We start from the raw sequence: 24193 nt of genomic DNA on the forward strand, positions 1-24193 counted from the left end.
AGATCTCATGTAATGTCATGTCAATTGGATATAAGAGCTGCTTATTGCTATATTTAAGTCTCCTGTAAATTCAATAGGCTATACGTGTACGCTGCAAGATAAAAACACTGTCTTCTATAAAATATTTCTTAATGTTGGTAATATTTAACATTTTTATGATTCCACGCCACAAGTGAAAGAAAACATTAAGATAACATTGTGAATTACAATGACTTTGCAGAGCATGAATGTTTTACATTTTTGGAACCGAATACAAATTACACGCACACACAAAACACTAAACATAGCTACAGTTTAAATCGATTTTGCTCTCGAATAGAGAAATCGATAATTGTCGAATTAATTTAAAACTCAAACATGCAATGTTTTAGATATTGTATTGATCGATTCGTAATCGTTATCAATAGTATTATATAAGGGATAAGTAAGACTAATCAGTGTATTAATATTAATTTTTTTTTTATAACAATTAATCAATATTATAACATTTTTGCTTGTTTAAAACACATACCAATATTTTTAGGCCAAATTTGCGTTACTGAATATTTTTCCAAAGCTATTTTAATCCGCAGACAAGAGCCGATTTTCATAAATTGTTTTAACATTCTAACATAAGAAGCACATTCGTTATAATTCGTGTTTCGAAATCAACTACAACCTACCAATTCGAACTGTATATTATATACTAAGTGATGCATTAGAAGCTCCAGTGTGCCAAAATCCGGCTCGTGTGAAATGTAACGAGAAATAACGTTTTATTGTTATTGATACACTTACTGTTCAAACTAACAACTTCTCATAGTCGGTTAGCGGGAAATTAGAAATAATATAATTTACTTCATCAATAAAAACTTAATATATGTTTTAAATAAGATACCGACTTGATAAACCCACACAATCATGTGAAGAAAGTACTTATTATTCTATTTTTTTTTAAAAGACCAGCGCCCATTGACATTGACGCAGTTAGAATTATTAACCATCCGTTACTTCGCCAATGCGCCACCAACCTTGGCAACTAAGATATGTCCCTTGTGCCTGTAGTTACACTGGCTCACTCACCCTTCAAAGCCCTACCACCGAGTAAATGGTACGTTATTTTTTTTTATATTCTAAAACCTTCCAGAGAAAGGATATACACACACGAAAACATTTTTGCTAAAGACGGGTCAGTATAGTATGTACAATTTGTCGTTCAAATTTAGATAAGGTATTGATTCGACTATTTTTACCTTATACTGCAGTATGTCAAGCTAAATTCACAGACTACACTACGTACACACTGAGCCTATAGCGTTTGCCTTAACTGTATAAGAAGATTAAATTTATATAATCCAATACTTTTATTTGTAAAGACCTTAAAATTATTCGCTAGTATGACTACTATAAACTATATATAAGCGTAATCAATTTCAATAATATCCGCATTTATCGTAGCGGAAAATAGTAATAATTTTTTTAACATAAGTAAGTTTGAGTCACTTGTGATACAACATATGTATATTTATTTTTATAAATAAAACATACAGATAAATGTAGTTAATAACAGTATTGTATTCTTAAGCATCTGAGTATATTAGATATCAAATAATCCATCTTCATTATTAAAAATACTAAAATAACTTGTTTATCTATTACGTTTCTACATATAACCACTAATTGACTTCGCATTATAGACTGGATTTTGGTTTAAAAACAAAATGCTAACAATATGAACATATTATTGAGCCAATTAAGAGTGCGTAGTTTGCACTTTAAACAGTTAAAAAGTGTTCCTTAAAATTTAAAAATACAACCAAAATTAATTTTTATTAAAACACTTTAAAAAGCATTCATAAATCCTGATATTTATATTCCATGTATAAAATTGGGAATAATTTTATTTAAAAAAAAAAATGGTTATACTATACCTCACGATCCTTATTCCCATAAGTGATGCCCAGGTTAGGCATGGCGCGCAATATGGCGACGAGTGACTGGATCGTGTTGCTGTATACCACGGGCCGATACTGTTTGAAATCTTCATTTGTGAAGCCACTCTCGTGGATGATTCTGTTTAAAAATAATATATATTATACCAAAAAAAAAACTTCAAAGAGAACGCCTACATTCGAAAAGAAACAGTTTACTAAACGTTCGTAATATGTCACTCATTACGAATTCTTACAATTAATTATTATTTTCAATAATAGACTTGTAGTATCGATTCTGTTTCATCGTGTAGGTAATTGAATATAGGTTTATCCATATGTTTATAATGTCCCAGATTTTATTTATTTGGAATAATGGTAATGTAAAACATACTGATAAGTTTAAAAAAAGAACTAGACATAATATTAAAAACGTTTGAGGGTATATTAGTGTCTATTGGGATATATTTTGGCATAAAATCGATTGTAAATATAAATAATGAAATAGAATTTATAAATTCGTTACGTCCCGCATATATAATTCGGCCTGTGTTTTATAATAACTTTTTTATGGCAACACGTTTCAAGAATACGAACAATGGAAGCGCCGGACATATAAAATCTCAGCGAAATTCTATTTAAAAAAAAAAACAATGACATTAACGAGAAATCTAGACTGTTTATAACCAGTAAGAAATATATTTTCTACTGTTATTAAATTATACACAGCTCGGTTCACTAACCCGTTTATTATTTGAAACTGGCATTTATTTTGGGGAAAACCATAAGTCACGGCGGTGAAATACATAACATTTGTGCTAATTGCTTGAAATCCTCGGGTTATGAAAAAATCAAACATTTGACTTAAAAAACAATTGGACGAGTGTTTTCATACGTTGGTCATGACGATTCTATCATCGACTTTCGTATATTGGTAAAGGCGTGGAGGACATGACAGCGCGCATGCGTCGCAAATTTGACGTCACACTTACATAGTTATCACAGGGCCGCTTGCCCGCATCCGGGACGCGAGTGGCGTCACCAAAGTTCCATTTATCCATCGCAAATCAGATATAATTTGGATATCATATTAAATACCAATAAAATATCTTCGAGTGTTATAATTTATCTTATGATATTAAATTATCATTCAAAGTAAAGTGTTTCAGAATTACTAATCTTAGACAAGTATTTCGTATTCGGAATCCTTCGAAAAACTCTTTACAAGTCGCCCCTAGACATTAACATTTTCTAACTTTTGGTATACTTCCGTATATGATCGAATTCGTACCACTGAAGTATTTACCGTAACGATGTTATTGACTTTATAATAAGTGTAATAATTCTATATTTAAAATATAATAAGCGACAAATTATTCACACACGCTTCAAGCTAAACCATTTAAAAGACGGTTAAACTGTTTGTTTATGGAAACACAGCTGCTCAGTACACTTGATCCTGATTTTATTTGTTGCTAATATATACAAGATTTAAGTCATCCTTCGATCCCAAGCTACGTACTACGACAAACTCAAACACATGGTGCTGTTCCTATCTCGGTAATATTAAAAGTTTCTGACTTTAGATGTATGTTGCTTAATCAGCCTAGAATCACTTGTCCGATTCTATAATGCTACAGAAATATATAACGTCGATTTCTTAACTTATTTTTTAACATTACATAATATTATTTTTATTTACGCCTCGCAATTCGAGCGATAAATATAGTATTCAACTAATATAGTTTTTCGTCGAAATTCGTTCGAAATTTTGTGTGACCTATATATAAGTTTAAGGAATAATATAATACATACATATATATCATTTATCTAGTAGGTAACAATTCATCATAAAATTAAATACTTCTAAGAACAAATTTTCTTATTTCAGAAAAAAAAAAGAAGAAAAAGTTTACTGATTAGCTTGTTCCTTTTCGGTCCGTTATAAATAATTAAAAAAAAAAAAAACATTATCATAAACAACAATACTTAAGATGAGAGTACTTATGATGAGAGTGGACACACAAAAAGGGAGATTAATCCAAATTATTTGATTGGTCAATACTCGAAGTCGGATACAATGAAGCCTACTCGATGACGACTGAGCTTTTATCGTTCTCGACAATTGCTTCATCATAAACTCCTAATGGAGCTCCTTGACGTCTGTCGCTTCTGTACGTCACTCGGCAATAATGGTACGCAATGCTAGCTTGTTATTGATTTAACTTACATAGAGTGATTAAGTTCAACTTTAATAAAATCTAACTTTTTCGATAAACGATTATATAATATACAGGAAACAGAACTGGTTCGCATTTTGTCGAGAGAATCAGGATACAACGCGTATTAATTATTACATTTCCATAAAGTGCAAGAATTTGAGGTGAGAATTTGTAACTAAAAAGACAATCCCATTCTTTTTAAATATTAAAAAAAGAAACAAGTTGTAATTATAATAAGATTTCTGAATGTATATACTAATAAAATTATCTTTTAAATTTGTTGTCATAGACTACTAGTAATTAACAATATAAATAATACTAATATCGTTTCGAATATATAGTGTGTATTCAAACAAACTTATTAGGTAGGTAACTGTAATGTAAAACATTTACATCTTCAAAATCATCTACCAATCGTTGTAATGCAGTTTCAGATACTCACATCGCGAGATAACTGATGTGAAGAGCATTCATAAGCATATGATATATTAAACTGGCCTCGATGCACAGATTTGCATTCACACATATGCTTAACGTGATCTGTGGTACTCATTGCAACCGAAAATTTGCGACGTCTCTTATTAAAATTTCAGCGAGCAGATAGACATAAATTACTTCCGAGTCCTAGTCGAATTTCGGCGACGGGATTCCGTCAGTCCGCTGCGCAGAACTTTTGCACAAATGTATGCGCAAACACATTAACACTCGTCCTTCTCCCTGCCTCTTTATGGAGCGGCGAGTATACAATATAACCGGAAAGAGTTTTGACGTTCGAATAACGGTTTCTCAATTTTTCGGACTAACTAAACGTCTCCTCAATTATAAATATATTATAGTAAGTATAAACGATGTATAAACAGTTTTATAATTTAAAGATATTTGAATAATTTTCTTTATATGTGGTAAATATTAGTGAAAAATTTTTCAATGAACTAAACACCCCACTGGGCTTCGCTTAGCCTAACAACGACTTGCGTGCAATAAGAAATAATTATTCAATGTGCGCTTTCTGTTACAATATCGTTATTCAAATTGCATCATGCAAATCGTGTTTGTTAATTAATCTTTTATTACAAAATCGAATCAATATGACGGGAAAGTCTTAAGAGGACTACAAGAGCTAAGTGCCCTTGAGAATCGCACGCACACACTTACAAAATCGACAAAAACGGCAAGCCCGTGTACTAAGGGTTAAGCGAGGTAACGAGATTACGCCCAAATATTCTAATAGATGGCGTCAAACCGAGCGACGATTGATCTTATCAATCATAAATCTCATAAAAAATAGATAGGACAACAGAATTATTTTTATTTCTTTCGATGTTAGTTAACAAATGATTATAAAATAAAACTGATTCAATTAAACTTACAATATTTTTATTTATATTTTGTATACAATAAAATAGACAGTTAGTTTTAACCTTTTTTTTCTATTATTTATATTATTAGACCACAATTAGTTCTTATACTAAATATTGAAACATACCAATTTTTAACATTTTATAAAAGTTTAATGATCTATTTATATAATAAAATCGTAAGTGTTCGAAATCTATAGTGTAGTGACCGTGGGGTAACATATAGCGTAGTATTTGTTCGTTTTATTAATATTGGTTCATAAAGAAAAAATATATATTCAATTAAAAAAAAAAAATCTAAATATTTACTAGAAAAAAATGTTGTCAATTCGATTTGGTTGAATCATTGATGAATGAAAGGTTAATCATAATAGGTTTAATCATAAATCTCATAAAAATAGATAGGATATTAGAATTATTTGTATTGCTTTTGACTGTTATTCGAAAATGATTAAAAAATAAAACTGATTTAATTAAACTTAAAATATTTTTATTTATATTTAGTATTACAAAAAAAAAAACATTTAGTGTTAATTTTTTTTTTAATTTTTTTATTTAATTTCACTTGTATGTATTAATGTTATTACATATGTCCTGGAATCTTGGAATAAATATTACACCCACTTTCAGCTGAAAGTTGGCTCACATATTTAATCTCGATGACAATGCACGATTCATGAATTGCTGCTATATTCAATCCAATATGGCGGACGTTACAAAAAAATTTAAATTTATGAATTACGTACAAATGACACTTCTAAATATTCTAGTTCTCTGGTTCACAACAATTACATTTTTTTTGTTACGACTTTACTTTTTTTTATTATTATTAAAATTAGTTCATACATAACTTTAATTCTTATTATAAACAATCGATAAAATTAAACTCTTACGCAATATAAATAGCTTCCGTGTTATTGTTTTCGACTTTCTTTATTCTGTAAAAAATAAATATATGTTAGTAATTACATTTTTATTAATTATAAAATTATGTATTTAAAAAATATGTATCTTAATATGTCATAGTAGTTATAATGAAAAAAAAATGCTTCGAGTTCATGGGGATCGAATGTAGTCACTTGATCCCCATGAAAGTCAATTGATGTTTTCCTTCCTTTGACCAAATACTCTATCGTAATTATTAAGAATGGCTCGAAAAATCTGATTATATGCGAACTGATTGCACATTTTTCTAATAGTTGTTTTCAATATTCATAATTTATAAAAAAAAAATGTTTACTAATTAAATACTCTTACCTTTTAATATCGTTCATATGTATGTTCGGCGCTTGATTTATATAAACGTTTTTTAGTTTTCCTCACGCGTTTCACTTTATTTCCCATATTTACACAATTAAAATTTATAACAAATAATATAATAAAAAAACAAATGCCTAATTACTACTACACTATTTTAACTTAATATATTTATTTACAAGAAAGAATAAAATTTATTATAAGAAAACATGAAACAATGAATTTACAATTAAAATTACAAAAAAATATCTCGTAACGTAATGAATGATGCGGCGAAAAGATCGACACGTCTGTATAGCATCAGGCCTCGGCCGGCATTGTCTGTACACGGCGTTTACGCACACATGCGTACGCATTTTGTTCGAAAATAAGAATATCGAATTTAAAAAAAATCTATTGATTTTACTAAAAAAGTGACACCCAGGTTAAATAGTATATTGCTTGTAGAATAATCTGACAAAAAACCAGAATTATGGAACGTATATAAGTATAGTTATTATTGATTAAAAGATCTTTTTAGAGGTAACTTTGTGATTTTTTTCTATCGTACCAAATTAATTATATCATGTTTTCAAAATAACAAATACTTAGCATGTATCCTGAAGATTATCATATATTTTTTTCATTTGGTTTACTGCATTGGATCATATACTTTTTTGCATTATAAAACTTGCATTTAGCTCATGTAGTCCCCTTAAAGGAGACTTATTTCATGGCTGTAAACATTTTTCATAAGCTACCGTATGATACCAAGGAATTAAAAAAAAATATTTCAAATGTAAGCTAAAAACTTGTTTAATAGATGAGTGTTTTGAAAAATTTAACGGTATTTTAGGGGTAAATGTTATGTTTTATGTATGTTATGTATGAATTTTTTTGATGTGCTTTTATATTAGGAGTAATATGATAGTATATATAAATTATTTTGGCTATTTTCAACGAACCTACGGCATTGCCAACACTTTCATCAATATATTATACGTAGATAATTTATTATTAGTATTTACTATAGTAGAAAAAATAAACTAATATTATTCGAAAGGTACCGTGTAACACGCGTACGCATAGCTTGGTTGCGATTTTTAAATTCATTAAATTATCTGTGTATCATAATGTTCGGTTTTGACGTTTAAAATGTGACTTTATTAAACTAAATTAAAAGCAGTCGACATTTATCTGTCGTTATTTATTTATTCATTAGTTTTTTTTTAACTAGGTATACTTGTTGTCAAGTAATTGTCACTTTTAAAAGGTCTTGCCCCATCCTAGTATATAGATCTATATTCAATCACAAAGGCGCGCCCCTCCACGTTAAATTATCAGAAGCGTGTATTAGTATAAGTGAGTAACGCCCGGGCTTATGTGTTAGTGTGCGTAAGGCAACTAAAGGTAACGTCAGCAAAAATATATTAAATAATATTTGCTTATTTAATAACTTAACGTTGAGGGACGCGTATTTGTCACTGAAGATCTATACCACATAAAATATTTAAAGATAGGTATATCATATACTATATTATTAAAGTTAATATACTCACTTCATTTGTTTAACTATAGTACTCTTTCCCGACTCGCCAGCACCTGAAATAAAAAATTAAATTAATATACTGTCATGAACATGTATGTTATTTCGATAAGGATTATCCAAATATGTCGAATACGCTAAAGTTATCAAAAAAAAAAAACATTATAATTCGTGTCGAATTTAATATTGTAAGATATTATTGTTAATATAATTTGATAAAAGTATTTGGGTCTTTAAGTTTTAGAAGGTTTATTTTATTAATAAATATAGCTACTTAGAAACAGTGGTCTTTATTCACTTAGAGTTAGCAGGTTCGAATTTTGGACAGGCAGTTTTTTTCCAAGCGAAAGGTGCAGAGAACACCGCAGGTGAAGATGTCTTAATTAACCCAACAGAGACACTTGGAAGTGCACTATTAATTCAATGACTATATATTTTAAATAATGTATCTATAACATAGTTTTGATAACACAGCCACTTTAATACAATACCATTGCTATGAAACGCATGATTGTATAGTTCACTTTTAATAATAATATAATAGCATAAGAATTTTACAATGGCACCAAGCCGGACATATATAGGTGTATCTATCTATTTACTATACTTTTGCAGGAGTTAAAGAGTTCCTACCCTATTTACACACACATCAAACAGAAATAGCACTACTGTACTAATCGTACTCGGATCTATAGCTATAGATTCCAGTACGATTATATCAACTGACACTTTTATTTTTCATTTCATTTAGATATTTAAGAAAAAAAAATCGATACCCCCCTTCGTTTGTATATAATAGTCTATGTCATCGGTTTTCAATGCCGGAAAAAGCGCGGAAGCACACCAGGAGATTAGAAAGAAATCAATTGTAATGAAATGCAATATAATATACTATAAGTTGATAGGTTAAGAATAGACGTTAGCACGAATAAAAAGCACCGCAATAAAACTAGCAATGATATAAAAACAGTTAATTGCCTCACGAATGTAAACCGTACATTTTCAACTAAATGTATGTCTCGTATCTGAAATAAAAATAGAAGAGAACATAGGATTACTACGGCGGGATTTTCGATCGTCGATTGCGGGAAACACGATACGAATGCGAGCTTTCGAAACAAAACGTTTTAAGATTTCTAATAAAAACGTACACACCTTGTACCTATATTATTATTATATATATTATTACACTATATGCAACTTAACAAATATATATATAGGACTAAAGGTATATGTAGTAGCCCGTAAATGTCCCAGTTCTGGACAACGGAGGAAGCTATGTTAAAGATCTCTTGGATCACTGTTCTAATGTAGTTTAGTGGATACAGATGAGGCAGAAATTCATCCGATACATGACGATTTCCTTACTATGGTTTCCCTAACCGTCTAACACGAAACAAATTATAGTCGTGGAGTTTAGAAAAGAATAATTCCACTACATATTAGTTCTCGATGTTAATCGATATTTTGATCGATTTGAGCTCCGAAAGACAGTTCTCTAGATTGTCTTTTTTTTCTAGACAGTTCTCTAAACTGATTTTAATCGACGAATATTCATATATATTTTATATATGAATATTATTTTGGCTGTAGTAAGACTTCCTCTTAACAGAAATTTTAAAAACTTTCCACAAATTTCCAGATTTAAAATTCGATGCATATTGTATATTCGATAAATATTGGTTATTATAGAATAGCTCAATAAAATTTCTTGCATATCAGAATTTTCTACCAACTGCATGTATGGGCTCGTTGCTCGGAAATTAGTATTATTAGTAGAATTAGTAAGTTATTTACAGGAATCGAATATAAAAGTGCTTAGATAAAAAAAATCTAAGTAATCTAATTGCAGCTGAATTTTATTATTCAAAAAGTTGTCTCTAGTATAGGAAATCTATCTTAAGCACAATAGTTTATTACATATTTTTATAAAAATATTCATTTTATGGTTCCTTTTTCAAATACTGATTTTTTGTGAAGAAAGGTATTTTTTTATATATTCGAGTAATGTTGTACAAATATTTATTGTTATTATTTTGTGAATGCTTGTGTTTGAGTGTGTATCCTTAAGCCCTTTGTATTATAGTCTAGCCTATACTAGGATATAGTGCTAGACTATAATACAAAGGGCTTAAGGATTTACTATATCCTAGTATAAAAATGTATATATTTTTTGTAACATTCAGCTTCTACAGCTCGAACCTTGCTACTCGTACTATAAACGCATTTTATTAAAAAATACAAGAAATTATAGCAAATCGAATCTAAATTATGCCTACTAAATAAAAAAATAATAACTCGTAAGACAATCATAATCAATAAAAAAAGTCACAGTAGGTAACGTGGGTGTTGCAAAAGTAACCCTGTCAAATACCAGGTCTGATCATTGTGACCCCGCTTGTATCTAATTGGCTCGCCGTCGACGCGAACGGCCGATCTTTGACCTCCCGATACACATATCACCTACCGAGTCCACTCTTGATTCAATTTATAGTTGCAATCACACAATTATTGTTCTTACCTTCAAATAATGAATCGTAGATAATTACTATAGCAAGGAATCAATTGAAGTGAATTACCGATTATAATTAGATAATTGTGTTTTAATTGAATGAATTAAATATCGTCTGATAGTATTATCTATTGTCAAAATATTTTGATATATTATTTATTATCCTTACCTTGAGCTTGTATACGTGATGGTATCATTTATGTTAATTATCTCGTATTGGTATCGATATGACCCGAATATTCATGAAAACCATCAGACGCAAAAGATTATTTTGAACACATGCTTCAACTCATAATTGTGAATACGGTCAAAGACAGAAAATTCGTAAGTCGAATTGTCTCGATACATCAGACACAAATGTTTCGATTCTCAATATTTAATCGTAGTTTTATTCGATTCATATCAATCTCACGTTCAATTCGCTCTTTGATGATTCGAAATAACCACGTAAACGGTGTTACATAAAATATTAAACCCGTCAATCTTCAGATATTCTATCTGTGCGATCTGATGTGTCGAAATAGGGGCTTTTGTGATATCATCGTGATAAAACCGTTGGTCGCGTGCTCGAGCGCGGACCGCGTGATAAACCTGTCTATAACATCCGACCTGCCGGCTTTTTGGTAACGTTAAACGATAGGGTTATTTAAGTTTCAACAGCGTCACTGATAGACAGTGAAACGATCCCGATCCGTACCATAAAATATATTGTGTACATAATACGAAACATATTTAATATTACATTGTCACGAACAAATTATATAGATATATTTATTATGTTAAAATATGGGTTAGATATCCCGTTCGTGAATGACATTACAAATAAATCAAAGTGATAAAATGTAAGGCATGATAATGCGTAGAATACTTGCTATATTGGATCGTAAAATGTATTCTAAAACCTATAGTTTAGGTTATACAAAATATGGTGTTGATTTTGATATATATTTGTGTTTTATGAAAGGTACTCGATAGAAAAAAGTCAAATGATTATGATGTAGAACACCTTCAGTGGAGGATCGAATAAAGCAGCACTTTTATTGCTGACAAAACAAAATAGTTCGAACTTAACTATTAACTCCAATACCACAGAGATTTCTATATTAGTTTTGTTTTCCGCATATAATTCTAGACAATATTAACACGAGACTATATGTTCGTTAATAACGTTGTCCAAACAAGAACGTGTAAAAGTAATTGGAAGGACGTGATAGATTAAGTTTCTCTATGGGGGCGTTAAGATGAGGTGATAAGTTATTGGCTAAGGACTCAATCAGAATCAATAAAATCGTCTATCATTACATACTACGTATAAATAAACAGCGTGTTCAAGATCAGATAATACGTACTCGAACAGAAATAATGCCGATAATTCAATGGTTTAAATAAATAAAAAAAAACGGCCAATATCATCAACAGTTCCTTCGTGTTGTTTCAATAAAGAGGCTTGAAAATCTGACATTGGATTTTGTTATATCATATTTTAAGATTAGATTATCGATGCCATAGATATAAGATAAGTAACATAGAGAAAGATATCTAATTTGGTACTTGAATAGGAAGCCATGTATATAAATCGTATTTACAAATATTTTGTTCAAAAAGTCTATGAATGTATTAAGCTTTCGTAAGTTTACATTTAATAACGATCGCATCATTCAATGGAACTTTTAAAATTATTTCATTAGTAAATAGCTTTTAATTAATTATAAATGAGCAGTGCGCCATTAAAAAGTATAAAATAAATATAAAAACGCAAAAGTTAGCAGCTTGGAAATTTTATCCAAGACTGCAATGCGCCCTCCGCCGTCAGTGGACGAATTTTGATTTACCATTAGACTGCACGAAAAATCCTATTTCAATTACGAAATTAAATTGCTAATTAATTTATGTACAGCTTTATGAATAAGGGGTTATTACCCTAATGTAAATATGCTTTCAAAAGTAAAAGTCAAAACAATTCCAAGAATAAGTTCAACTCATATTTATTTCTGATCTAAAATCATTCCGATTCTCTTCTTTGTGACACCTACTGAGTCATAAAAAAAAATCTTTGTAAATGACTAATAAAGTTAACCATTTCCTTGTATGAATGTATCTTAATAGATAGGTACTTGAATAATACATATTTTAGCAGAGGTAGAATTTAACCAGTGTAGGATTGTGTAAGAAATTTAGCAAATAAGAAATGGAAAGGATTACGAATTATCTTATAGATAAAAACTTAGAAAAAATATGTGTGATGGCATTTTAGACGGCACAATTATATGTAATTTATTTGATACCAAATTTTAAGATTCTTTTGCATAGACATATAGTGATTGTTGATAAATGTAGTTTTTGAATCAAAAATAAATTTCTGATATAAAATGGCACTATTTTTGAACTGAATTTAATTTGAATTGTAAATAAATACCTATTCGCAATATCTGATTATGACTTACTACTGTATTCAGGAAAACGTAACATTACTACATATATTTATGCTTCTGTAGGTGCTAAAGTATGTAAATATAAAGTTAATGCAAAACTGCAATATGTCATACAATTTATTGTGATTTCGTGAAATGCTTCAATAGTTACACTACATGTAAAACCAGCTGTCGCATCCAGTAGATTTACTTGCGTTTTTCGGGATGGTTGTCATACGTTAGATACAATATAAAGTAGCCAAAGTCCTTCCTTGAGATTTGAGTTTGCTTTTTCTATTTCTTATATTCTTTAATTTTATCCAAATAAAATATAAGGAAAAATAGTTGAATAGGAGTAATATTAGTTTTTCATTGATAGTTATTGCTTAGCAATTTAAATTATAGTATACAGTTCCTTTAAAATAATTTTCCATCTTTACAAACAATTAGATTTCAGTTTAAAGAGTTTTTTTGTTATTATTGTATAATATGATTAAAAAGAAGGAAATTGTTTCCCTTTTAATAAAATTCCTACAAAAGTATTATTTGAATCCTGATATAATTATACCTATCTTTGTTTCAAAAGTACTACTTTTATTTTAGTAGTATAATACCTTTTCTTGTTAATATTTCATTAATGTGCATTTTATTTACGTTGGTTATTTTAAGATTGCAGCTATGTCTTAATTTCCCATCAATTAATGTTATATTTGTTTTCAATGTTTTATTTAAAAAACAGCCAAGTCCAACACACAAAGTATTTTTATTGTGTTTATTTGGTAGACATTATGAAAAGAAGATTGAACTTAATAGAATTATATTTTATCTATGGCTTTTAATCTTTTCTTGTAACAAAGAGAAGGGTTTTCTTGTAAAAAGTTTTACAGAGATCAACTGTATAATATCTACTTAAAACAGAACTATGTATTATCTTATAACCAAATATAAAACCTTCTGTTACTTTGATGTTAACAACCCAGACCTGGTTTTTATTTTTATTTTTAAAATGGCAATATGAATACATATAAATATATTCATGTAATATAATACATATATTATATGTATCACATTGTTTAAATTATGTTGATATATACAGTATTATGAGGAAAATGTGATATGCAGGAAAAATTATTACACATTGTATTACTGATATACACTTTTACAATAATTTAGTTTAAACAAAAACATGGTATAAAACATGAAAATATTATCAATTTTATTGATTGATACAAACAAAATGTTATTAAAAAAATGTTGTTTTTAAGCTGTATTATTAGTATGTTAATTATGAAACAAATAAACACTTTCGTACGAATACGGAACAATGATGCATACCAGAATATTGATTACTTTCAAGAGAAAGCTAATTGCAATTCCTACATGCCTCTGACCTGATTGTACGTAATCATCAATAAATTTAACTATACACCTATTAATTATTTCATTATATTTATACTTAGTACTCAATAATTGAATACGTAGCGTTTTATAAACCGCAAATAAACATTCGTTCACAACTTCCACAAACCCAAACAGCCAAGTTGGGGTGCGGCCATGAATGCCGGCAACTACATTACCGATAAATCGTACCTAACAGCAGTAACTTTATATCTTTAGAGGCTTGAATGCCATCCTCTTTCAAGTCCCTCTCGATCTGTCGGCTTCGGGCAGCCGCCGCGCGCTCCTCGGCCGACTGAGTACAACCCATGTCGGCAGCTGTTCCTGTGCTCTGGCTGCCGTCCGCCCCGACTCCCGAGCCGGGCGCGCTCTCACCGCTCCCTTTGCATACGCTCCGATCGCGTCCTGCCGCCCCGGCCTAACCGGAGCCACCCTACACAACGTTAACACTCAACACAGTAACCTAACTATATCACTGATCACTGTTTCAGCGTGTAAAAACACTTGTAAAAACGATCAAATCTTTGTAACTTTCACGATCCTGTACTAAACACGACACTCAAACCCGTAACGACAGCGAAAACTTTAATTGATTTTATGAATTCGTATGAGATAATGGCGGCCGGATGACAAGCACCAGCTCCACTCCGTGACGACTGACGGCGACCGCGCCCCGCTCGACTGACGTTCGGCTTGATTCGGCATCGTTCGTTCCGGCTCTCTCACACATGCGTAAAACTAAATGCTCACGAGAAAGAGTAGAAAAATTATGTTAAAATAATACGACTGCCCAAAATGATATTAAAATTGCGATATTTTTATATTTTGCGAACCATTAAAGTTATTTTGAACCTTGTTTATTTATTATTATTATTAAAATAATTGCTACAATAAAATGATCAATATTTTAATTATTACGGCAGAATATTAGACATTTTAAATACACTTAAATTGATATTATTACCCTAAATAAATCAAAGTCGATTAAATATCAAATTAACAGTAATAATTGACAAACAAAATAATATATAAAATATTTTAAAATAAATGGCAGATGATGCTGTTACAGCATGTAGTTGGTAATATTGATAACGATAAGTTATCGCCCTGCCTAATCGACATCACTTGGCAATACCCCAAAGAACTTATAGCCTACAGGTAGTTTCTAGTGATTGAGACAACGACCGTTGTCTGGTAATAAGTTACATTATTGTAAACTAGTAGATAATAATGCCGAATAAGAGAGTTACATCAAACAAACAATATTCTCCATTTTTTTTATAACTAATTTCTAGAAAATGTTTCTGGATCGTTGCTAAAAATATAAATATATTAATTAATAAAAAATCCATTAAGTTTTATATAAAGGTATTTTTTTTAAATAGTTTATTCTTTCGCTAGATTACCAATTTCTTCTTTAATTAAACATTTATTATAAGGCTCAATCAAACACCTATATTATTTTATATTTATGAAACAAACTTATTAGTTATATTTTATAGAGAATGACTAGGCTATGGAGCGTGGGTAAGTACTAGTTCGTTTCGTCTAAACTGTGTACCGTACCTATTTTTATTCAGTGCTTTATTCAACATGAAACACTTTAAAATAAAGAATAAATATTTTTTATTGTCCATTAAAAATATCTCTTAATTTATAGCGTTTGTTTCGAGGAGCAAATAAATAGTTACTATTGTTCATCAAATTGTGTACCAATAAGGAAGTAAAAATCATAAAGCAACAAGCGGTAATACAAATGCGCTGGATGCCGGTTTTGGAAAGAACGGACGGGCAGTCGATAGAGCACCGGCGGGCGCGGGACTTGCGCGCGCATCATCGAAAAAGAGAGAGGAAGCCCTATTACCAAGGAGCAGCAGCTTGATGTCCTTGGCTGCCTGGATGCCATCCTCCTTCAGGTTCTTCTCGATCTGCTTGCTGCGTGCAAGAGCGGCGCGCTCCTCGGCGGACGAGGCGCAGCCCATGGCGATAGCGCGCACGGCCTGGCTCGCTACGCGCGGCAGCGCCGTGCTCCTTGCATGCTCGCGGCTCGTCGTCGCGCGCAGGGACCGCCGCGCACGCGCACGATCGCGCACGCGTGCTACTGGTACGAATTTGTCGTGCCCGAGGGCCACGTCACACGGCTCTGATCGCCGCTACGCTGTCGCAAGCTCACTCGAGATCGGTCTCGGCGGCACGACTAGATGGCACCGCGACGTGATCCCGCTAACGAATGACGGGTCGCGCACGCCCGTGACGCCGGCTGCACTGCGCAAGCTCGCGCCTCGCGCCCTGCCTGCCTCGCCCGCCCAGTGCCCCCTGACACACTAATCACACCCTCCGCTGGGTGGTTATAGAATTCGCTTACAGTACTAGTCTTTTTTTGCTAATATTCAATCGGTTAACAAAGAGTATGCAAAGATTGCATTTTTTGTTAATAGCATACCGTTAATCTTTCCGTTGAGAACTAATAAGTAACAACTCCATAGGAAAGAATGAATCTTTCCTGTCGAGTTATTTCGTTTTATTTTCTAAGAATAAAACTCTTCATTTTCATCAAAAATTAAAATTCAATATAATGTTTTTTTATTCATCAAATTTATCGACTTTTTTTGTATTGAGTTTTCTTATACAATATTAAAAGAAACCATGACTTTTAAGTTTTATATTTCAACTTAACTTTAACTCAAAAATAGGGATTTTAAGCGTTCAAAAAAAGTTTTTTCGGAGCTATAACTTAACCGGGTGGAACTATATTCTGATAAAAGCGAGATTAAAGGAATGGTCTCTTATAATATTTGATTGAAATAGTAAAATGTTTATAATGACCATTATAAAATTAAAAATAGATATTTAGAATCGATGCTAAGAAATAAGATACTGTTCACATAGACATAATCATCATTTATCATCAACTAACAATACTTAGTTTTCCAGTGTAACAACAGGCATAAGGGATACAAATCATAATAGTTCCCGACGTTGGTGCCGTATTAGTGGTGTAAATATTAATATTTAATACAACTTATTTGCTTGTCTTGTAATTATTGAACGTATCGGTATGTGACTATGACCATTCTACGACGATCCATCTATAGATGTTAATAGCATATAAGCTATACATTTTTTAAATTAATTTTAGTGATCCCCCTTTTTTCATGGTTAAAGTTTATTTAAGGCCAATGATAATGTGGTTCAATTCAAGATTTTTTATAACCATTATGTTAATAATCTTTGCCTAAAAATAAAAAAAAAATCAGTAATGTCAATTTAAAAAATGTCATTCAGGTGACAACTGACAGTTGACAGTCCATTGTTGTAGTTTGTAGCTGTAAGCTTAATGTTTATAAACTTAATCTTATGAAAGATTAATACTTCAAGAATCATTTGAACCTAAATATAATATTAAAAACAATATGGATTCTGATGAAGAGATTGATTTTCAACCATCATGGAGAGGTGTGCCTGGTACAATTATTTTAATTAACGCATTTGAAAATTCAAAGCACAATATATTTGCAACCGTACATGTTGCAACATGTCGTCTAATAAGACAACATTTACGTTCTTCGAGTAGTCAAAACATTAGCGTTTGCATATTCGGTACTGAAGAGACTACTGCATCAGCTTTTGACTCTAAACCAGTTGTTGAGATAATTCCCTTAACTTCGCCTAGCCTCGACGATTATAACAAACTTAAAAATAGCGATATAACTTCGTTTAAAGAAGCTAAAGAATTAAAGCTATCAGATGTGTTATGGCATTGTAGTAAAACATTTGCTAATTGTAAAAAACAGTTGTCTTCCAGAACTGTTATCATGTTGACTTATCTTGATACCCCACCTATTGGAGTAGATCAAAAGCCAACACTTAACCGAGCGATAGACTTAGTTGATGCTAGTATAAATATAAGAATAATAAATGTTTCGCAACATGAGTATAAAATAGACACATACTATGAAAAACTTCTTACAATAGCCAATAGAGGGCTAGATTTTGTTATGCCAAAACCTATATGGGATTCTGAAGAGATTGAAAAATTAATGTATCAAGAGTCACACAGACACTTAGCTGTAGCAAAAATAAATTTCGAAATTGGTGAGAACTTCAATATTGGTGTTGGTTTGTATACACTCTTAAAAAGGCCTGGCCAAAATGGTAAAACAAAAGTTAATTTGGATAGAGATACTAATACAGTTCTAACAAGTATGACAAAAACCATGAAAGTCACTCTGGAGGATGGTGAGGATAGTCAACCAAAACAAATTCCCTTGCTGAAATCAGAGTTACTACATTATCAAGACATTGGAGGTGAAAGGATTGAGTTCACTGATAGTGAAAAAAAATTAATAACCAATCCATTTGGTCCACCTATGTTGAAACTCTTAGGTTTTAAGCCTGCAACCATTGTTTGTAAAGAGAAGTGGTACTTGAAAATGGGATACTTTCTATTTCCAAATGAAAGTATTATAGAAGGTTCAACAGTAGCTTTCAAAGCTTTACACAGAGCTTGCAAAGATATGGACATGGTTGCTATATGTGTTCTGTCACCAAGAGTGAACGCTAAGCCACTTATTGTAGCACTAAGCCCTTGTTCAAGACCCCTTAACTTAGATGTAGAAGTTGGCTTTGATGTAATTATTATTCCATTTGTTGAAAGTGTCAGAGAACTAAATATAAATGAGGATGATGAGAATGAAGCTAGCCCGTCAGTTGAAAAAGCACATAAAAGATTAATGTCAAATATTTTGAATAAAATAACAATTGATTATAAAGCAGACATGTTTATAAATCCCAAATTAGAATTAGAATATAGAGCTATAGAAGCAATTGCATTAGAGGATGATGACAATGAACCATTTATTGATACAACAAAGGCAAATCCTGATAAGTTTAAGGACATAGATGAGGATTTGTTTGAAGAACTGTTTGGACCATTTGGTGCCTTATCTATAAAAAGAACTGCTTCATCATCAACACAAAGTGGCACCAAGAAGCAAAAAGTTGATGACATTGATGAAAGTCTCTTAAGTGCTAGACTGCAAAATGAAAAAGTTAATGAGTATACAGTACCACAATTAAAACAAATATTAAAATATAAGGATATCAAAAATTTACCAGCTTTAACTGGATTGAAGAAGAGTGAACTTGTTGAATTAGTCTATAAGCATTGTTAATAAATTGTTGCATTAATTATATATTTTGTTATTCTTACCAATGGTTTTATTATTTCTGAAAACATGTTAATTTTTTTTTATTTTCAGTTGGAATAAATTTATTTAGTATAAAATTGACAATCTTATTTATTTGTTATTTTGTAAAAAAAATGTGTTTTTGTTTTGTTGAAGCCATTGAACAGACTGTTTTAATACATATGTATAAATGTTTTTCTTTTTTATATACACATATTGTATATTTTTTTTTTTTTACTTTATTAGGGAAACAAACAGTACAAGTTATTCTTTAAGCTATAGCATAAAAATTAGCACATATACCAGTTAAGTTTCCACTTATAAAAAAACTTTATACCCTATGCTATATTTAGTTCACAATGCTTAATTTTAACTTAACCATCCTAAAAATAAATAGTGATGCATTAGCTGCAAATGGATTGCACTCTGGTTTGACTGCTACAGAAACGATTTATCGATAAAAGTCTGAAAAAAAATTAATAAATATATGAATAGCCATCAAAAAATATAATACAAAATCGCAATTTATTATTCATAATAACGGAGACATTACTTGGGCTTGACACCCACTGCACACATGTCTCCAAAACATGTTAATAATTATATATATAGATTAGCCTGTTCATTGATTCATGTAAAGATATTTTTTAATATTTAGTTAATTTCTTGATAAAAAAAAGATGATAAGGCTTGTTTAATGCAGACAAAAAAGTCAATTTCTTAACCAATCCTAAGAGCGAATCTGAATTGGGTGATTATTATTATATTGTCAACACGCAATACATGCTTGGATTTCTCAGAGAGCCAACTTCATGTTGACTAACCTAGTTCAAGCATATCAGAAATGTATCTGATAATTTGGAATCCTAATCTATCTTTATATTTTTTTCTTTTCTCTTTGGCAACTGTTCTTAGGTTGGTACTCCTGCTTAACTGTCAATTTTCAAATGACAAAGCCGGTATCTGTTGTATGATGACAAATGTCAATGTCAAGACTCGATCCCCTAATTTTTATTTGTTGTTTCATTCGATTCGATTCCTATTATTACAATGTCTAGTTCAAATTACCTTTCCATATCCGATATTTTAGTAACAAATGAGAAAGTTCCGTGTAAATTTTTGCTCGATTTACCTAAAATGGGTAATGTTTAATTCATCTCAGTTAAGTTTTGCCAGTTGATCTATCTCAATTATTTTTATGTTATATTACAATTATTTTTAAGGTTTTCTGGATCCTTCTGCTGCTGAAAATGACCTAAAAGCTGGAACTAATATAGAAATACCTCTATGGCTTGCTGAATCATTGTATACACGAAGACCTCCGTTAGTAAGTGTGGATCTACCTAAAATATATAAAGAAACATATAGAGAAATCCTAAATGCTGACGCATGTACAGTCGATATGCATAAATTGGGACAGCATTTTTATGAACTGGGATGCTATATTGCAAAACATGATATAAAAAGTGAAGTTTCAGCGACACTTTTAAATGTAAGTTAGCTAAATTTAATTTTTACATTCTCAATTTACAATTATTTGTCTAACAAAGAAAGTAAACTATGTTAAGAATGATGTAAGTAATAAAGATTTGAATATGTATTATATTTTTCTTATCTGCTGTTGTTAATTAATAACACAAGCTCGAAAATATGTTCACTTAACTATTGTATATTATTAGTTTATAAATCTAATGAAACATTCATTACTATTTGCAGACATATAGACAAAGATTCAAAATGATATTATCTGCAACTGTATCAACTGATTCTATAAATTCTGTACAACCCTTATCAGCGAGTGAGCGCGAAAGAACTAAATCTGCAGTAGTTACAGAAAGGGCTCTTTCTAGTTGGCTAAAAATAGGCGACTGCCCCCTAACAACAGCTAGTATGGTAGCAAATCACAGAAAAAGGAAGAGAGCAGAAATGGAATTGTCATAATAAGTATTATTTTAAATTAAGGGAAAATGTACTATTTGAAATACAAGCACACACACTAAACACAAAATAAAGTTTTTGTTTAATTCAAATATTTAATGAACTTCACTATAAAATGGTATACAGTCAGTTAACATTAAGTTCAGTCAGACCTGAAAAATTTGTTACTATTAGTAATTTATATACCCTTATATAAATTATGTTACAAGAGAAATTCAATGAGATCGTATTAACTAGAGCAATTTCCTTAATATTAAATCAATTATTGTTTATTTTATACATTAAGACATTATATAATGTAGAAACTAAATCAATTTCAACAATTTCTATGTTAATAGGTAATCTTAACTCTTTACCCCTATTTATTATATTAATGTAAACAGCCATAAAAATAAATAACAAAATGTTGCCACCTAATAGTAAATAATTCCTGATTATTTTTAATTTCATTGTGAAGGCATCTAGCAAATTAAACCTATTAAAATCAACAAACAATGCAAACAAATAAAGAATATTATTTAAATCTTTAAGCCTAAAAATCCTAATTTCAATCTAAGGATACAGTTATATATCCTTTTTTCTAATGTATACTATCACATCTACTGATTACTCAATCTAATATACAAATATTTTATTCTTGTTATAAATGCAAGATGCAAAACAATTTGGCAGTTAAATATGTTAAAAAATATTAGTTACATAAATTCTTGTTACACTTATATAAAATAATATCAATATTATTAAAATGCACAGATAAGCTTAATCATTGATGATTTTAAAATGTATATATTTTTTTTAAATATTCAATAATGTAAACCTTAACTGTATGATCACTGTCAAACAAGTAGAAAAGTATTATTTTTCTAGAAAATTCATGTGTCTTCTTCACAACACTGTTGCACTTCGTCAATGTCTTGATTCTTAACACTAAATAAGAGTTCTGAGGTACACCTGTAGGGGTGTATTGATTGTTAACATCGGTCATTCTTAACCGATGGATTGAGGTCATGGAAATAGGCATGTGCCATGGCATCATCAGCTGGCATTCTTAAGGCTGGGTTGCATGTGAGCAGACGAGTTAGCAGATCTCTTCCTCGTGCTGGCAACCTTGGTACTACTTGTGCAAGACCCAAGCTAGGCTGGTAAGCTGCTAGTGGTTTGTAGTCTGGTAATTGCGTTACTCCTGCCCAAGTGTCTTCATTTGGTGTACCTGAGGAAAAACGTCTGTTTAATTTAAAGTGGTACATTATAATTGAAATAAACAAGGATAGAAGTAGATATTCAATTTTATAATTATACTAGAAAATTTAATAAATTTGTATATATCGTACCAAGCAGTTTAAAAATTCTTTTAAGTTGATCATCAACATCAGATCCAGGAAACAGGGGTCTTCCGGAATTTGCAAGTTCTGCAAAAATGCACCCAGCAGACCACATATCAATACTAGTTGTATATAACTTAGCCCCGAATAAAACATCGGGAGGTCTGTACCATAGAGTAACAACCTCTGCCGAGTAACATTTCACAGGAATACCAAATGCTCTTGCAAGGCCGAAATCGGCTAATTTTAGTTCTCCGTTTTTGTTTATTAACAAGTTTTGTGGTTTTAAATCACGATGAAGTACATTGTGACTGTGACAAAAAGCGAGTCCTCGAAGAAGCTGGTACATAAATGACTTGACCACGTCTAAGTCGATTTCACCGTTAAGACTGTCGAAATATTTCTTTAAGTCTTGGTCGCAATGTTCAAAGACTAAAGTCAATTTTTTCTCACTGTGTAACACATCATACAGACGGACAATATTTTTATGCTTTAATTCCTTAAGTAGACATATCTCACGAAGGGCAGAAGATGGAACCCCTTCATCGTCATCATCTAATCTTACTCGTTTAAGTGCCACTATTTCATGAGTTTCTTTATTTTTTGCTTTAAAAACAGTGCCGTATGTGCCTTCACCGATTTTCTCGAGTTTTTCATATTTCTGCATTTTCACTAATTTGTATTAGTGAAATGATTTGATTTTTAAAATTACAAGATGTAAATTTCAATTTATGAAGAGTGTTTTATGTCACTGTCATCTCATGACATTTTACTTATAACAGATGGTTAAAGTACTCCGAATGCATATTTTTTATTATTTTAAAATTATACAATAAGGGAGCGGTTAATAGTTATTAATAATTTGTGTTTTGGATCTAAGCTCTAAGCATTACAATCTATTTGAATTATATATAACGATTCGATAAATAGTTATTTACTAATGAAATAAATATCATTTGGAAGACATGTATTTAACGAAGTAGAACGAAATGTATCACAGTTATTTAGGAACAATGATTAAGAATTGTACAAATTAATGATTTGCGAAATGTAGATAAAAGATGTGTAGTCCTTCAAGAAAGTAATTCCAATTGCTATAATAAACAGTAGAATATAGCCCCACAACTTTTCCAAAGACTACTTACGATATC

The 24193-nt window shown here is 30.8% G+C and overlaps 4 protein-coding genes across 5 annotated transcripts in view; 2 read left to right on the top strand and 2 right to left on the bottom strand.

Moving 5' to 3' along the window:
• LOC125070615 (guanine nucleotide-binding protein G(o) subunit alpha) overlaps window positions 1-16858 on the bottom strand; it is a 43815-nt gene extending 26957 nt beyond the window's left edge. Inside the window, exons 1-3 of one of the 2 annotated variants that reach the window (XM_047680561.1) lie at window positions 16458-16858; window positions 8286-8328; window positions 1911-2052 (exon numbers count right to left, since the gene is read on the bottom strand). In XM_047680561.1, coding sequence (XP_047536517.1) covers window positions 1911-2052; window positions 8286-8328; window positions 16458-16575 — 303 coding nt within the window. In that variant the 5' untranslated portion in view covers window positions 16576-16858. Of the gene's footprint in view, window positions 1-1910; window positions 2053-8285; window positions 8329-14785; window positions 15270-16457 lie in introns of those variants that run through there. The other variant, XM_047680560.1, reaches the window with a different exon arrangement.
• A 1052-nt stretch (window positions 16859-17910) lies between these two features.
• Window positions 17911-19789, top strand: LOC125070307 (X-ray repair cross-complementing protein 6). The gene has a single exon (XM_047680114.1). It carries the CDS (start codon window positions 18007-18009, stop codon window positions 19765-19767), a length of 1761 nt encoding a protein of 586 aa, XP_047536070.1. The 5' UTR covers window positions 17911-18006; the 3' UTR covers window positions 19768-19789.
• Window positions 19790-20740: 951 nt separating this feature from the next.
• On the top strand, window positions 20741-21842 carry LOC125070572 (DNA replication complex GINS protein PSF3). Its single transcript, XM_047680488.1, has 3 exons — window positions 20741-20923; window positions 21006-21274; window positions 21499-21842. Exons 1-3 carry the CDS (start codon window positions 20833-20835, stop codon window positions 21721-21723), a joined length of 585 nt encoding a protein of 194 aa, XP_047536444.1. The 5' UTR covers window positions 20741-20832; the 3' UTR covers window positions 21724-21842.
• On the bottom strand, window positions 21787-23798 carry LOC125070571 (cyclin-dependent-like kinase 5). The gene is made up of 2 exons (XM_047680487.1): window positions 23052-23798; window positions 21787-22930 (listed from the first exon to the last, which is right to left on the bottom strand). The coding sequence occupies exons 1-2, from the start codon at window positions 23707-23709 to the stop codon at window positions 22692-22694; spliced, it is 897 nt and encodes a 298-aa protein (XP_047536443.1). The 5' UTR covers window positions 23710-23798; the 3' UTR covers window positions 21787-22691.
• Between the last annotated feature and the right edge of the window lie 395 nt (window positions 23799-24193).

This window comes from Vanessa atalanta, chromosome 17 (assembly GCF_905147765.1).
Source record: "Vanessa atalanta chromosome 17, ilVanAtal1.2, whole genome shotgun sequence".
NCBI classification, from domain to species: domain Eukaryota; kingdom Metazoa; phylum Arthropoda; class Insecta; order Lepidoptera; family Nymphalidae; genus Vanessa; species Vanessa atalanta.